The following is a 17,271-nucleotide window of genomic DNA, read 5'->3' as shown; positions in this document are numbered from 1 at the left end:
TTTGTGCACATTTGAAAAGTTGCAATGGACGTTATTAAAATACACAATTTCTGATTTTAAGTACGATCACATGTATGAATTTGTATATTTAATAATTGTTTTAATGATTTTTAAATGTTTAATAATTTATATTGTATATAACTTGTTACTTTAAACAGATGCGTTTACTCTGCAATCGGTCATGCAGTAAAATTTTCCGTGGCGTATCTGATGGTGCGGCCTTTCTGATGAAAAACTTTTCCCTTTTAGTCAAATTTTATGGGTGCGACGTATCTTTGTAAAATTTTGTTAGTAATTATTAAAATTTGGCATCCAGAAGTTATGCTCTTATAAAGAATAAAGGATTACTTAACCCTATGCTCGCGGCCCAGAAAAAACTTGTCTCTCTGCGGTGCTGGATCAGCATTTGTACCAGTGGTTCTCTTTTCCCTATATTCAATGGCTGACATTAAACCTGTCATTTTTTCGAGAACCTCCTGTAATGTGTCCTTAAAGTTAAAAAGGAAAGTTTGCACGCTTGCTTGCTTTCTATTTGAATATGCTGAAACACTTTTCTTTTTTATCAGTTGTCAAGTTTTGAGGGGTGAGAGTTTATTTCATTCCCTTTGTAATACTAGTTTCATTTGAGATATATTTAACATTACTTTTGCAAATCTTTTGATGCAAATTTGACTCTAGTTTGTTTCTTTTGGATTAAGTTTTTTGTTTGTTATATTAATGTTTTTGTAATATTTTGTTTGCATTTTTATTAATTTTTGTTCATGTTTTAGTTTAATTTCTTTGTTTAAGTTTTTTTTTAGTTTGTTGGGTATGTTTATCATTCTGTTTTCATTGATGGAATAATTTAACTGTTTTAGCATATTCGTAATTATTGCAAAATTTTTATAATTCCAAAGGGATAATCATAACAGTTAAACCGCAGTCATGTGGTTTCAATTCGAAAGAAAAAGTTAATAGTAAATTGGAGAAAGTGATAAGTATTTTAGATATTCAACAAATATCAAATGTATGACTTTAAATTTTCAAAAATAAAAGTTATCATTAGGGCAAGAACAGAGTAATATGCAGTTTGAAAAGGTTAAAGAGAAAATCTGGTTAAACCTTTCAAACTCTGAATCTAGTGTGCACAAAGAGATGGGAGCTTTGTAAATTTTTGCATTGGTAAATTTATATGGAATCAAACTTGTGAAACTGATAAGTTTTTTTTTTAAAAAAAGGAAAATAAAATAAAACATTTATGTTATTTATCTATTCTAAAAAAAAATATTGTGATTGCTGAAAAAAACTTAAATGTTTATGGAAAGATGAGAGAACATCTTTGGGAATATTTTGAATGGGTGAACTTGAATTGCAAGTTGTCTCAATGAAGCAATCTCCACTTTGCTAAATTTCAATTATGACTACACTACTACGGCACTACTTTCAGAAAGGTATCTTTTTTGTCTACTTCCGCCAAGCTCGCAGAAACAAATTTTTCTTTCAAGTTCTGAGGAAATCTTTCTAATGAGACCTTCACAGCTTGTCATAATTTGCTCAAAATGAATTATTATTCCTTCTCTAAAAAAGTAAGGATAATGAAATCATTTCAGCCTCTTTTGCATGCAAAGTGTCGTTTCCGGCTTTCTGTTGAATTCACTGCCAGAATGTGCATTCCTAATTAATGATAATATATTTTAGGTTCTGCCATTTTTAAAATTCAATACACCTAAAGAAGGACCACAGTGTGATATTAATTGGTGATTTTAAAATTTGTAAGTTGTGAAAGACTTTAACTCAACGGATGCTTTCTTTTGGACAGAACCTTTCCTGCTTCTTACAAAAGCTGAAAATAAATAAATAAAAAAAGAAATGAAAAAATGTATCGTTTTGTTTTATGCAAAATTTAAATGAAATTATTACGAAATTGAATCGGTTTTAAGTGATGATAAAAAAAATTATTTTGTATTTAATAATGTATAATATTAATCAATATTTTAAAACAAATTTAGAAAAGGAATGGGTTATTTATTTTGTTGATGTCGGGTTGAAATGTGATCTTAATAGAAATGTGGTACACTTTATATTTGTTGTAGAAATGATGAACATTGCTGCTTTTCTTCTTTGAAGTTACTTAAAAGATTACCTTTATTACTATTTTTTTTAATAATTCAATTAATATTTTTATGAAATGCACACATATAATATATTATGTACTTCTAAAAGAAACACAGGCAAAAGGTTTTTGAAGTATTTCTAATTATTTTAAATATTATGATGTAGCTAAATAATATTTTTCTATATTAGTACAATTTGGTATTATGTTTGTTTATTCAGTTGTCAGTTCAGTATTTAAAAGTTTGCAACACTTTTTTTTAAAATTCAGTATTGATTTTGTTTCGTAAAAAAATTTCAGAATCAACAATTTTAAATCCTTTTTTTGGGAGTTGCGCTGCTGATTTTATAANCATTGCTGCTTTTCTTCTTTGAAGTTACTTAAAACATATTCTTTAATATTTCCAATACCATTATTATTTTTTTTAATAATTCAATTAATATTTTTATGAAATGCACACATATAATATATTGTGTACTTCTAAAAAGAAACACAGGCAAAAGGTTTTTGAAGAATTTCTAATTATTTTAAATATTATGATGTAGCTAAATAATAATATTTTTCTATATTAGTACGATTTGGTATTATGTTTGTTTATTCAGTTCTCAGTTCAGTATTTAAAAGTTTGCAACACTTTTTTTTAAATTCAGTATTGATTTTGTTTCGTACAAAAATTTCAGAATCAACAATTTTAAATCCTTTTTTTTGAGAGTTGCGCTGCTGATTTTATAAAAAGAAAGTAAAGTTAAAGTTTTTGTTTAATATAAAATAGTCAAAAAATAAATTTTTTTATAGTTATCATTTATTTAAATTTTTATTTGGCATGAATCTTTCTTCAGCTTAAGTTGTAAGAAAAATGTTTATATCTATTAAAATTAATATCAGAATTTTTTGCAAAGTGGCAGTTGATGCATTTTTAATAAAAATTTACTTAGATCAGTTTAAATATCAGAAATATAAATATTTCTTCATCAAATTTTTATTTGCTAGTTTCCGAAGAGGAATTTCCTTTGTTTTCCTTCCTCCTTTCCTTTATTAATTTTTTTTTAGCTTCAATTTTTTTCTGTGAAAATTAACATATTAATTTAAAGTTAAATGTAATCTGATTTTTCTTCTTCTTAGAAATATCTTATTACTTCTGCAGTTTTTGATGACTAAAGTTCTTATCATAGAATTTGAACATTAGCTTATCATAGCTGAGTGATGTAACATCAGGTATAACATGAAACATTTAGCATAAAATATGTACTGATGGTAGGAAATTTGAAAGATACAAAATATTCGAAAACTTAGTTTTTAGCCTCTTTTATTTTATTTTTTCTTTCTTACCTTTTTTTAATGTGGTATAGACATTTCTTCGGAATTAGACACGTGAAGCTTAGCTAGGAGTAGTAAAAATAACATTTCATTTCTTTAACAGAAAAAAAAGTAAATAAAAGATTGCTAAGAATTAGGTACAGCAACTACCATGCCCAAATAATATAACTACAGAATATGTAACTAGCCCTACTCACCTGTATCTTTTATAAAAAAGTTTTATATTTAAAATATGTAGCGTTAGTATGAAAACAAAATAATATAATTAAACGAGTAGGCTTTATGTATCAAATATTTTTACAGAAAAATTCCACTTATTAACATGTAATTGGATAATTATCATTAAACTTAAAGAACTTTGTCTAACAAACTATATTTGAAAATTAAATTTAAATAAAAATATTTGCATGACTTTTTGAAGTATAATTTTTGTCCCTAAGAATATTTTCCTTTCAATTTTTGATGAATGTAATAGACACGATTTCTAAAGGAAACAACAAGTAAAATAAATTTTTCAAAACTCTTTAATAGAAAAATCTATCCAGTGAAAGAAATCTACTTTTGAACTTATTTTTTAAATGAATAAATAAAATAATCTTCAATAATGTAAAATACTTATGAAGCTCGCAGCTAACAATTCTAAAAACTTTGCTTTTTATGATTATGCATCACAATAACTGTGTTCATAATTTTAAAACATTAAAACTTCAAACAATGCACTATTTATTGGAAAAAATTAAGAGTTTTGTTTGTAATAGTTTATTAGCTTATTTATTATCTATTAGATACAATAAAGTATACGATTTTCTTTATAAATTGGCAAAATTCTTAAATAATTATTAAATTAATGGTCTTGCATTAGAGGAAATGTTATTACATTTGGAAAAAATTAGTTAAAAAAAGTTACATTTAAACTTTTTCTTATAATTTGTTAAATATTACAAATAAAATATGCCGAAACATGTATAACTTTGCCAAAATATCTGTCGATTAAGATGCACGCTACAACCTTGCAATTGCTCCTTCCGAGAAACACGACATACAAATTACAACAAAATGTTTCTTTTTCATATTTGGTTAAAATAGTTACCTTCCACTTCATAAAGGGGAATGAATTTTTGCAAAAAATATCCGTAAGGAGGGAAAATTTTTTTTATCTGACTAACTACAACTAAAAGGTTAAATTACTAAGAAGTTTGAGGTGTCTTAAGTTAAGCATCATACACTACTTACATTTTTAAGGTTTGGAAAAATCTAAATTCCTCACTATTTAAGATAATTAAACAGTCTAATGATATAACACTTTTCAAAATTTTCATGGTCCAGAATTTAAAAAAACTTAAATTATTATCATTTAAAAAAATTGAATTTTATTTTAATTTTTTCTGGGTAGTTTATTAATAGATAGGCTTTATAAAACCTTGTTCTAAAACTCTATTCGATTTAAACAATTTTATTGCAGTAATCTAGTGTATCGTATTTTATGCTGCCTTTTGGCATTTTTTAAAAAAATAATTGCTAGTGTTTTAGTTTTTTTCTTCAACTTTTAAAAAATATTTTTCCTCAATACTCTAGGATATGAAGTCATTGGGGCATTTATGAGAAATTGGGACATTTCTGATGAAAAAGGTTTTTGTCAAGCAGATCTAGACAGAGAAGATGCTGAGTATGCTTGTAAAAAAATTGGCATCCCTTTTTTTGAAGTGAATTTTGTTAAAGAATATTGGAATAGTGTTTTTAGGTAATTGATTTTTATATTTACATTACTAAGATGTATTTTTAATTCAATTTGCGCTTCACAGAAAATTATGGAGAAATGAAAGATTTTAAATGTTAGAAAGGTTTCATTTCGATACAATTGTTGAAAATAAAATAAAATTTTTTAAGTTTCATTACTTTGATTTCAAACTAACATGTATAATGTGATTTCAAAACATAAAATTTTCAATTTTTGCTTTTAATTACCAAAAGAAAGAAAAAACCTTTCTTATCATTAAATTTTTAAAAAATTATTAAATGTTCTCCTTTGAATTGTTTTAGAAGAAAAGTGAACTTAACAGTTGTGTTCAGTAATTTTTTAGTAAATATCATTAGATGAAACATTTGTATTGTATTTACCAGATAAGTAGTTTAAGGGTGAAAATCCTGTGTAGTTCTCAGAATTGTGCTTATCATTTTTATTGATTAAGCCCTTAACTGCCGCGGATGTATATATACGTCTCGGCCAGATGATGCGTTAACTGCCGCAGATGTATGTATACGCTTTCCCGAAGTACGATGCTTTGCATTGGGCTGCTGTAAATAGAACTACATACCTAGCTTCTGAATGCAATAAAATGACCTTGAAAGTGTTTGCCAATGAAAGTGTTTACAATGAATGTATTACCAATTTCGGAGGAGGGAGACTGGGAAAGGGATGTGTTGGAAAAGTTATATCATAATATTTATTGCTTGTGTGTTTCTATTTGAGTAAGGTCAGGTTTATTCTTCTTTGGCTTTCGTTTCCCGTGTATATTCGTCGTGATTCCCGCTATCAGTGCAATGAATGTGATGTTGGTTTATGTGTCCAACCACGTTTCAGGATTTATCATACAACAGCTAAGTTTTAACATCTTTTATATTGTATTTTTGTTCTTTAATTTAAATTTTGCGTCTTCTATTTTTCTTTTTTCTTCTCTTGTGAAAGTAAACTGTTTTTAAATTGCAACATGTGCATCTTTTTGCCCCACCAGAACACCCTGTAACAGAGCGCAATTGAGCGAAAACGGTGGCACTGGGGAGTGAATCACGTAAATTTTACTCGGGAGGTAAGGGGTTAACTTAGGTTTCAAATGCTATAGTAAATAAAATTCAACCATTAAACTTAAGCTGTTGCTCTAAAAAAATTCTCATTGTCTGTATATAACTCTAGTCAATACAAAACTATAAAAAAAAAATTTAAATTATTATTTGATAGGAAAAATTATATCCTTTCTTAATATTGATTTATTTTACTTCATATTGTGAAAATGTTTTATAATTTCGGAGTGTGAATGCAGAAAGATGCAATGTACATTAACTATGTGATTTCAAGAATGTATTTGTAGTTGTTCAGATATTTGCCCAAATGTTGCTCTTTTTTTTTCTTCTTAATTTATTTCTTAGATATGAATAACATATAAAACCTTTTTAGCTCACTCATTCATGATTATAAAAGAGGATTTACTCCTAATCCTGACATACTTTGTAACAAGAACATCAAATTTGATGCTTTTTTCAAACATGTTCTGCATCGATTTCAAGCACAAGCCATAGCAACCGGTCATTATGCCAGAATATTATCATCTTCTGACAGTTCTAAAAAAAGTATGAAAACCAATCATTTTTTTAGGATAGTGATTACAATGTTAGAAAAAAAAACTGAAAGAATTTTTTATATTTTTTTAGAATATAAGCTATTTAAAGGTGTGGACGAACGGAAGGATCAAACTTTCTTCTTATCTCAAATTCCTAGATTAGCTCTTGAAAAGTGTCTTTTTCCTTTAGGAGAAATGACAAAAGACAAAGTAAAAAGTATAGCTTTATCTGCTGGATTAAATCGTATTGTGAAGAAGAAAGAGGTCTTAATTTCATTAAAATTTTTTGTATTCTTTTTTCTTACAGTTTATAAATGCTATTATATTATTCTAAACTTGTTAAAAGCTATTATAAACTTGTTAAAAAATTGTTAAAAGTTGTGTTGATATTGACAAACTTAAACAAATAATTGTTCTATAATTGTGTTATTTTTGATGTTTTTCATTTTACAAATTTATTCTGAATGGAAGAACTATTTAATTTTAAGCTTTTGAATTGTATAAATTATTGTAGAATTTTTAAAAAAATTATTAAATTTAATTTAATCTGAATGTAAGTTTGTATAAAATCTTGCATCAATTATGTAATTTTTTTAAAAAATTTGTTCAGAGTAACAAACATTAAAAAACTTTACTTTTTGTAAGAATTTGAAATTTTCTTTTATATAAAAAGCTGATTACCCTTTTTATTTATTTGGTACTTACGTGTTATACTGTTGACAATTTTTGCCAATAATGCGCCAGAGTCATTTTGGTATTTTCTAATTTATTTTAATTTAGAAATTGATTATAAAAAATTGATAAAATACAAATGAGACTTCTTGCAAAAAATTAGATATTTAAATTTGAACCATTTCCAACTTTATTTTCAGATTTGGCAAAAATGGCCAACAAGATAATATGTAAGTACCATTTATTTATTTATTTACTTTATGAAACTTAAAATAAAATTTGTGATGTTCATTTGAAGTTTTATTTCCATATAATAGAATGGAGAGGAGAAAATTTATGAATTTCATATTTATATCTTGTTACAATCGTTAAAAGTCCAATGCTATATTTGTGATTACTTTGCAATATTTCTGTAGATAGGGATTTTTACATTATTTTTTGATTTTTTCACATTATTTTTAGATTTTTTTAATTGTTTAAAAAATTTTGTATTTACATTAAAATTAACATTTACTAAAACATTTATTGCAATTTTAAAATTAATGTTTTATTGCTTTGGAATTTTTATGTAATTAGTCAATAATGTACTCTTAAAGTGTTAACAACATTATTTATTTTTCATAGAATGTAAGTACCTTATTAATAATTGTAATTAATATCTTTACAGAGCATGGGTATGTGCTTCATTGGTCCTCGAAATTTTCAGTCTTTCATAGATGAATATATTGAACCCCAGAAAGGCTACTTTAGAAATATAGAAAATAACAAAATAATTGGACAGCATAAAGGTTTGTTCATGTTTTTTTTTCTTCTTGAATATAGACAACGAATGAAAAGTATTAATTAGTTATTACATTCAAATTTCTTCCAGAAATATTTATATCATATGATACAGTAGATGAGCATAACTTTTGAACAACCTTAAGAGTAAATCAGATGGACATGGATACCAGCACACAGCTCTGCCGTGTAAATTAGTCATGAGGGACCATTAGTTAAAGGGATTATAGCTATTATTTTGAAGCTCTGTAATATATTAATATTTGTTTCCCATTTACTGGATTTAATGAGCTTGTCTCAATCAAAAAAAAAAAAAAAAAAAAAAAAAAAAAAATNAAAAAAAAAAAAAAAAAATGGTTGCCAAATGTGTAAAATGAATTATGATATTTTATAAATTCTTTGTAAATCCTATTTTAATCAAAACAGTTGTTCACCATTAGAGATAGCCATAACTTTGTGAATGCAACATATAAACTTTTACAAACTTCTAATGGTCACTAAATTGCAATTAAAACTCAGAGAATTTTCAGATTTTTCTCATTAAAGGTAATTTTGATTAAAGATAAGGCTTAATATAATCATTATTTAAATGTTTTGTCTCGCATGTGCAATGGTCGGGAAAATTAAATTTTCTTGTTGCTAACTTTAACAACATTGCTAAAAATGTCGTTAACTACAACTAATTTTTTTGTAGAAGTAGTTATTACTAACTACTTTTGAAATGTAGACACTACTTAATTACATTTAAACGACTAATTTTACTAGAAGATTTGATTTACACTTATGTTCAAAATTAAAAAATGTTGAAGACTGGAATTTTGTTTTATTCATATAATGCAAATTCCCTTATTAACAACATTAGTTCTTCACTACCTCTCCATGGCGTGTGGAAATGCATTTTACCCTGGTTTGCTCCTCATGGCCACTGTAATTTTTTGTTGTTGTTCTGTTTGTTCGTTTTTCTGATTTGGCTACTGTGGTTTTTTTCTAGTTTTGTTTCTCACTTTTATTTTTTCCGTTTTTCCTTGTTAATTTCATGTTTCATATCTCATGTTATTTTTGTTTATTTTTATTCACGTTTCAAGTGGCAAGTCTTGAAAATTACCGCTTGTTTTGGGGGTTTGAAACATGTTAACTATTATTACCTATTTATATATTTTTGAGACAAATTAAGCTTTATAATCAAGTAATATCTTATTGCTTCAGTTTCTGGGGATTATTTATTTAAGGCTACAACTGTAGTTTCTCTACTTGTAGCATGCTAGTTTCGACTACTTTTCCTGTGAGTGTAAAATATAAAAATTTGCATACATTCTTGAGTTAAAAAAAATTCTGTTTCTTCTGTATAATTTATTTAGAACTGTGGAATTAACTGCATTATTTTATTTTCATTTTGGAAGGAATGGCACTAGCAACTAAAATAAAAGCAAATAAAATAGCAAATAAGCTTGTTATATTTCTTGTGTAAATCTCTGCTTATTTTACTATTTATTAAAACTGTTTAATAAAAGTTATTTTCCTTTGAAGTTAATAAAAATGTTTTTATTACTACTTAGGGGTTCACTGTTGGACAATCGGTCAAAGATGTGCTGTTACAGATAATTCTAGTGCATTTTATGTTGTTGAAAGAAATGCTGAAACTCAAGATATATTTGTTGTAAGTTTTAAATTTGTAATAAATAATTTTTGTGTTTTATTCATAGAATTATATATTTGAAGTCAAATTATAATAATATAATTTATCTTACGACTAATTTAAAATAAATTAGTGGGCTAAATGACTCTAAACTAAATGCTGTTTAATTATAAAGGAAGAAAAAAAAAAGGTTTTTGCAATCTTTTGGTTATAGTGCCTTTTAATTTGCTTGTAATTCTTGTACATCTGCTGTGCCAACTTTGGGCAGAGAAAATGCACATTTACTGATTTATAATTGAAGATATAAGTAAAATCATACTTCCTTTGCATTTTTCGCTACCAAAAGAAGGCAATTTTTTAAAAAACAGATTTTCCTTTAAATCATTCAGTCTCACAGTTTAAATCATATCATGCTTCCTCATACTAATAGAAGAGTCAGTATGCAAAGACTAACTTTTATATGAATTAATGTCTAAATATATATTATATTTCTTAAAAAAAATAATTTTGGATTGAAGATTGGTTTGAGGTTCCACAGATCCTCAGTTTTCCTTGTTCTTTACTTGCACATCCTTACTTTCATTATCTTCTTTAGAATGTTGAGAAATAACCACACAAGAATTGTTAACTTTTCAAATTGTATGAAAACCAATTAAATAAAATATTAAAGCTATCAATTAATAAATGTTAAGTATTAGTGCTAACAAATTGAATTTTTCAAAGCAGCACATTATTAACAATACAAATTAAGATTATTTACTAATTTATTTTTTAAAAAAGTTTTGTCAATTTAACTAAAGCAGGGTTTCTTAACCTGTGGTTCATGGACCCCTAAGGGGTCCATGAGTCATATTTTGGGGGTTCGCTGACTGCTCCTAATTTTTAAAATGTTTGGAAGCCTACCCATTGCTTGTTAAGCGAGCTATGGCAGCTATAATTCCATTTGCTACAGTGAATCTTTGTGAATCGGGATTTTCCACACTTGTGACAATAAAATCAAAATATCGAAATTGATTGAATGTCGAACATGATATGCGCGTTGCTTTGCCGAATACCATCCCCCAATCCAATTTATTAATTGAGGAAAAGCAGCAGCAACCTTCACATCAAAAATTTAAATTTTAAAAATTTTGAATACTATTAAAATAATAAAATTAAATGTTTTCTAGTAATTGATGTTTTTTGCAATAATTTATTTCACAGGGGGTGGTCCGTGACTTCTTAAAATTTTTTAAAAGGGGTCCATTATACCAAAAAGGTTAAGAAACACTGAACTAAAGTTTCTCTGGTTGCTTTTGCTGCCAAAGTATTTCAAGTTTAAGTTAATAGTTTTATTATTTTATTTTTAAGTTAAAATTGAAATTTTATGACAAATATTGTGTTCGAAAATAATTTTTTTAATATTTTTTAATAGCTATATTTTTACCTATTGCTCTATTTCGGATTAGTTAATTCTGTTTTTAAAAGTTTAAAAAGAGTATTTATAACTAACATTTTGTAGTATTAGTATTTTTAATTTTATGAAGCAGTGTTAAACAAAAAATGATAGTTGATAAGTATGTACCACGCCAAAAATAATCTTCGTTGTTTTTCAAGCACATTCTTTTCGTTTTTTAAAATTTCTTTTTCTTTCTTTCTCATTATTATTGATATTTTGAGCCTGAAAAAAATGTTCTTGGAGTTTTAGCATCATAAGTCCTGAGCATGTTTTACGCTGTTCCAACCACTTGTATTTAATCTATACACACACATGCTGAACTCAGCTCTGAATAACTTTTTGTCTCATGCTCAAATTTTCCTCTACTAAGCTGCAATATTCATAGCTTAAAAAGACCCATTGTTTGAAGAGATTGATATGCAGATTAATTAGCACAGAAAGTTAATTGCTAGTTAATAAAATCAGGCGCAAAGTACTTTTTCTGTATAAACATTTTTATGTATTGTATTCTTGAAACTTAAAGTGCGAGGAATAATTGCAATCTTAAAAATATGGTTCAAATAATTTGGTCAGGAAAACAGTTACTGATGTTAAATAAAAGTAAAAAGTTTGATGCTATTTTGAATTGCAATTTTTTTTCTTTTCTTGTATCTTTGTAAATTGTGTGAATGAAAATCCTTTTTTACCTATTGTAAATTGGATCAAACTAAAAATAATTTTATGCAAGAAAATTAAGTTTTAATAATTTATTGTTTATTTTAATAATGATTGAAAATATTTTTGCATTGTGAGGTATTTTGTNTTAAACTGTCTGGAATTTATTATTAAAGGGTTGCGCTTGCGTAAAATTTACTAACGTGGAAATTCAGCTTTTTTGCATTTTGGCTAATCTCATCCCTGATGAATAAATGTTAGGTATTAGCACTAACTTGGACTGTGCTATAAATCGTTGTATCGCGACATTTCCATTCAACGCATATATCAGCAAGCCGATACACAACTTTCGTTACAGGCGATGCATCAGATTGCTAAAGACGACGAGCGCAAAACGATGTATCGATATAAGACACGCAAGGATCTTCTTCCAACTGATCCCGACTCGCGCTGTGGAAGACGGTATTCATTTCGTTATGTTGAAATGGCCTTGATTGATGAGTGGTAGAATCAGAACCATAGTTTTGAGAATATATATCGTGATCTCGCATGTTCGTTTTCGCGCCTCATAGTTTTTCTTTGTCGCGACTTGATATCGTTTCTTGTAGATTATTTTCAGTGGGACTGACTTTGTGATCACTATCGTTACCTTGTTCTGAACGTAATCTATTATTGAAAAGAATATATAAAGAAGTGTTTCTTAATTAATTAAGTAAAATATTTTTTAAAACAAAACTTTTTTTTAATTTTTAATTGTGAAATTTAATTTTGATATTATATATTTAAGTAATTTTTTACATTATTGAATTTATTACAATCGGAAATCTAATTTATGGTGCCCATAAAGAATTAAATTACAAAGTAATTAAATTTGTTAGACTATTTTTTACTTTATTTTAATTTATTAAAAACTTTTTGGATAAAACTTCTAATAATTTAATGGGTTTTTATTACTGATTTAAAATTTATAAATCCTTAGTTGTTTTTATTTTTATAAATAAAATTATGACAAAACTTATTTTTCCTCTTTTGGATTTGGGCATAAGTCAATTAACTTTGTTTATTCAAAGAAATTAGTAAAGTTTGCGACTTCTTTTTTTATTAATTTTTTTATCATTTAACACTTCGTTTTATTAACGAGTATAATCGTGTTTTTTTAATTTTCTTTCAATATTGTCAGTTAAATATATTATCAAATATCATAATTCTTTTTTTATTTTTAAGAAATTAAACCTTACTTTGTTTTTTCGTTCAGAATTTGGTAATTATTCAATTTAACTTTATTATTTATGTGAAATAATAATGATAAAAAATAGTGTTGTTTTAAAGGTGTTGTTATTTTTTTTTTTTTTTTAAATTTATTTAGCACTTCGTTTTAAGCATGCAAATAATTTTTAACGTACTTATTTTGTAAATTTTCTTTCTATATTGTTAGGTAAATATATTGATAAATTTCAATTTATTTATTTTTTTATTATTTATTTTTTTATTATTTATTTTTAAAGTAAGAAATCTTTCGTTATTTGCGCGATCATTTTTAGAAAATATAACATTAATATCTTTCTTAAGCAATCTTTTCTTATTCTTTATTACTTCTTATTCTTTTTCTTTATTATATCAAAATTTATTATATCAAAACATATATCTTCAAATTCATAAATTGATTTAAATCAATCTGAGTATGAAGTTTTGATAGAAATTCGACTTTCTGTGCCTTACAAGTAAATGAATTTCAAAATTACTATATATCGCGCTGCAAAACTGACGATGCATAACAATATAAAATTTCTTATATCGCGCAGTCCTAGTGCTAGCAAATTTAATTTTTCTAAGTAGCACATTATTAACAATATAAATTAGGATAATTTACTCATTTATTTTTTTAAATAAATTTTGTCAATTTAACTGGTTAATTTTGCTGCCAAAGTATGTCATGTTTACATTAATAGTTTTATTATCTTGTTATTAAGTTTAAATTGAAATTTTATAACTAATAATATATTTTAAAATAATTGTTGAAAAAATTTTTTAATTGTTATATTTTTACCTATTTCTCTATCTGGAATTTGTTAATTATGTTTTTAAAAGTTTAAGAAGAGTATTTATAATTAACATTATGTAGTATTAGTACTTTTCATCTTATGAAACGTGTTAAACCAAAAATAATAGTTGATAAATGTGCAACATGTCAAAAATGATCTTAGTTATTTTTCAATCACATTCTTTTCATTTCTTTAAATTTCCTTTTCTTTTTTTTATCTATTTATTTATTATTATTGTTGATATTTTGAGCCTGAAAAAAATGTTCTTAGAGTTTTAACAGCATAACTCCTGAGCATGTTTTACACTGTTGAATCTTGTGTTGAATCTATATACACACATGCTGAGCTCAGCTCTGAATAACTTTTTGTCTCATGCTCTGATTTTCCTCTACTAAGCTGCAATATTCATGGCTTGAAAAGACACATTGTTTGAAGAGTTTGATAGGCAGATTAATTAGCATAGATAGTTAATTTCCAGTTAATAAAATCAGACACAAAGTACTTTTTCTTAATTAACATTTTTATGTATTTGTATTCTTGAAACTTAAAGTGTAGGGAATAATTGCAATTTTAAAAATATGGTTCAAATAGTTTGGTCAGGAATATAGTTATATTCTTGATGTTAAATAAAAGTAAAAAGTTTGATGCTATTTTAAATTGCATTTTTTTTTCTTTTCTCGTATCTTTGAAAATTGTGTGAATGAAAAGCCTTTTTTACCAATTGTTAATTTGATCAAACTAAAAATAATTTTATGCAAGAAAATTAATTTTTAATAATTTATTGTTTATTTTAATAATGATTAAAAATATTTTTGCATTGTGAGGTATTTCTTGTACAAAATGTTTATTTATTCTATTTCAGGCGCCTGGAAGAAAGCATCTATCTCTCTTTCATCAAACTTTAGTCACTGAAATACCTTATTGGATAAATGAGCCTCCAGTAGAACTTGAAAAGGGTGACTTATTCCCTTGTGATTTTCGTTTTCAACACAGGGAGCCTTTAGTTAAGTGTCTTTTGTGGCAAGATAATAAAAAGAGACTTCAGATATTTTTACAAAAACCGTTACGTGCCCTTACACCTGGACAATATGCAGTATTTTATCAAGGTGATGAATGTCTTGGAAGTGCAAGGATTCTATTTAGAGGTCCCTCTTTGTACCATTTAGATTCTGTTTACAATAAAAATATCACATGATTATAATTTGCATTTATTTTCAGTTTTGCTTTCATTTTTGAGAACTAAAATTATTTTATTTTCAATTCAATTAATATTAAAATAAGCTAAATTTAAATTTACACATTTTTTATCACTATGTGCAGTAGTAATTATTATCTACAAAACCTTATTTTTCCCTATGATTGCAAACCAACTTTAATGTACCATATTTTATTATATCATTTTTATATCACTCAAAATTTTAATAAAGAGATTTTTGAAGGAAAAATATAATTATTTTCCTGTTGTATGATATTTTTTTTATATACATTATGTATGATTAGATATCTCCAAAATTAATAAGACAATTTCATTTTATATAATATCTATATCCTGCACATTAATGCTAATTATTTTTGTTGCTAAATTACGTAGTATTTATGCTTTTTAACATTTAAATCGTTTAAAGTCTTCTTCGTGTAAGTTTCAGTAAATTTCAACTAATTCTCTCAATTTAAACAAGTAACTTAAATGTACATGGTTTAATGTCATTTTTTTAAAAAGTATTTTATGTTTTGCACAGCCTTTTCAGGATTATGTTTTGATTAGTAGTAGGAAATAAATACATAATTTCTGAAGTTACCTTAATAACCAATATATAACTTGATATAATAGTTGTATTTTGAAGTAAAACAGTAAAGAGACGAAATGACTAAGTTCCTAGTAATTTCCCCAACGTTTTTTTCTTCTTTTTTTCTAAAAAATTTCTTTTTTTTATTCAATTTATTTTGGTTATAAATGCATTCTGGTGATATTCTCTCTTTAAATTGGTCTGATTTTATAAACCAAAAAAATCTCTGTTTAGAAAATTCATAATTTTATATCAGTAAATTTAAAGATGCAACTGCAGAAAAATTCTACTGATTTAAATTTAAAATTTATTTTATATAAACTGATTTTTGAAAATTTCCTCATGGGGTTTGCCTTTTTTCAGGTAAACACGGGGTCTCACACTCCCGAGGTGCCCTAGTGACCTTTTTACTCTATTTAAGAGAAATATCTCTAGGTTTTTGTGTTAATATTATTGATAATTTACCAAGTGTAAATCCTTAACTCTATTAACTATTAAATTATATTCTATTTATTATCTATTAAAATTATTGAACCTAAGTGAAAGTATTTAAAGGTTCACTCAGTTTGACTAATTTATATCCAGTAATGAATTTTTTTGACAGTAAACGCTTAGTTTGTCTAGCCTAAGGATGCACACAACTTTTTTGGATGAAGGGCCACTTGCACATCAGATTGACTAACGAAAGTTCACACACATATTTAGTCATGTTGGCGGCAAATATGATAATTTTTATGTAAACTATTGTGTTCTAAGAATTAAATTTTTATGAAAAAAGATAATATATTTTCTTAAAATTAAATACTTTTAATTATTAGAATTCATTCAAAAATGAAAAAAAACTGAACATGAATGATGCACATCTATCTGAATGTTTGTGTGCCAAAAGGAGAAAACACATTACTTAAAACCTTATTGACAGTAGAAGCAGAAATATCTGCACAGGGTCTAGAATATTCATCAATTATAGTCAAGAGAAAATGATTTTTAGTAGAAGGTAGTGGTTCCTTAAAATCATTGTTGAGCCTCTCAAACGGTGTACAGTAGAAGTCCGATAATCCGGCACGTTCGGGACCGGCTGGATGCCGGACTACCGAAAATTCCGATCTATCGGGCGGCAATTATAAGAACAATTAGGTTAATAATTAAACTACAAATACAGTATGCAAATACATACAACAAAGTTTATTTTACATTTCATATAATGTATGTACACATACTGTAAAACATATTTCACTTAGATTTAAAAAAGTCACGAATGTCTTTGTTTTTTTTACTTTTGGCGTTTAGTATGAAATTTATTTCTAATGATATGGAAATCAATAATTTCTGATGCACTGTAGCTAGTACTAGCCTCAGCAAAAGAGATAAACTTATTTAGTAATTCTGCAGCTTCTGCCCAGCTGATATTTTCCTTTTCTTCAGTTTCGGCATCTGAGGCACTTTCTTCAAGATTTTGAGTAGGCTGAGGGTTTACTACAATGTTGATAATGTCCTCATCGGTTAGTTCTTGTTTAA

The 17,271-nt window shown here is 26.2% G+C and overlaps 1 protein-coding gene across 7 annotated transcripts in view; it reads left to right on the top strand.

The window, feature by feature from the left end:
• The window catches only part of LOC107440988 (mitochondrial tRNA-specific 2-thiouridylase 1), a 35,604-nt gene extending 20,437 nt beyond the window's left edge, over nucleotides 1-15,167 (top strand). For 4 of the 7 annotated variants that reach the window (XM_043046058.2, XM_043046055.2, XM_043046056.2 and 1 more), the window contains exons 3-7: nucleotides 4,985-5,150; nucleotides 6,582-7,008; nucleotides 8,084-8,204; nucleotides 9,753-9,853; nucleotides 14,829-15,167. In XM_043046058.2, the coding sequence (XP_042901992.1) occupies nucleotides 4,985-5,150; nucleotides 6,582-7,008; nucleotides 8,084-8,204; nucleotides 9,753-9,853; nucleotides 14,829-15,161 (1,148 nt within the window). In that variant the 3' untranslated portion in view covers nucleotides 15,162-15,167. The remainder of the gene's footprint in view (nucleotides 1-4,984; nucleotides 5,151-6,581; nucleotides 7,009-8,083; nucleotides 8,205-9,752; nucleotides 9,854-14,828) is intronic. The other 3 variants (XM_071186099.1, XM_043046059.2, XM_071186100.1) reach the window with 1 other exon arrangement.
• The last annotated feature ends 2,104 nt before the right edge of the window (nucleotides 15,168-17,271 follow it).

This window comes from Parasteatoda tepidariorum, chromosome 10 (genome assembly GCF_043381705.1).
Source record: "Parasteatoda tepidariorum isolate YZ-2023 chromosome 10, CAS_Ptep_4.0, whole genome shotgun sequence".
Classification (NCBI taxonomy): domain Eukaryota; kingdom Metazoa; phylum Arthropoda; class Arachnida; order Araneae; family Theridiidae; genus Parasteatoda; species Parasteatoda tepidariorum.
Note: the sequence above shows the minus strand (reverse complement) of the source record. Positions and strands in the feature narration are given on the sequence as shown.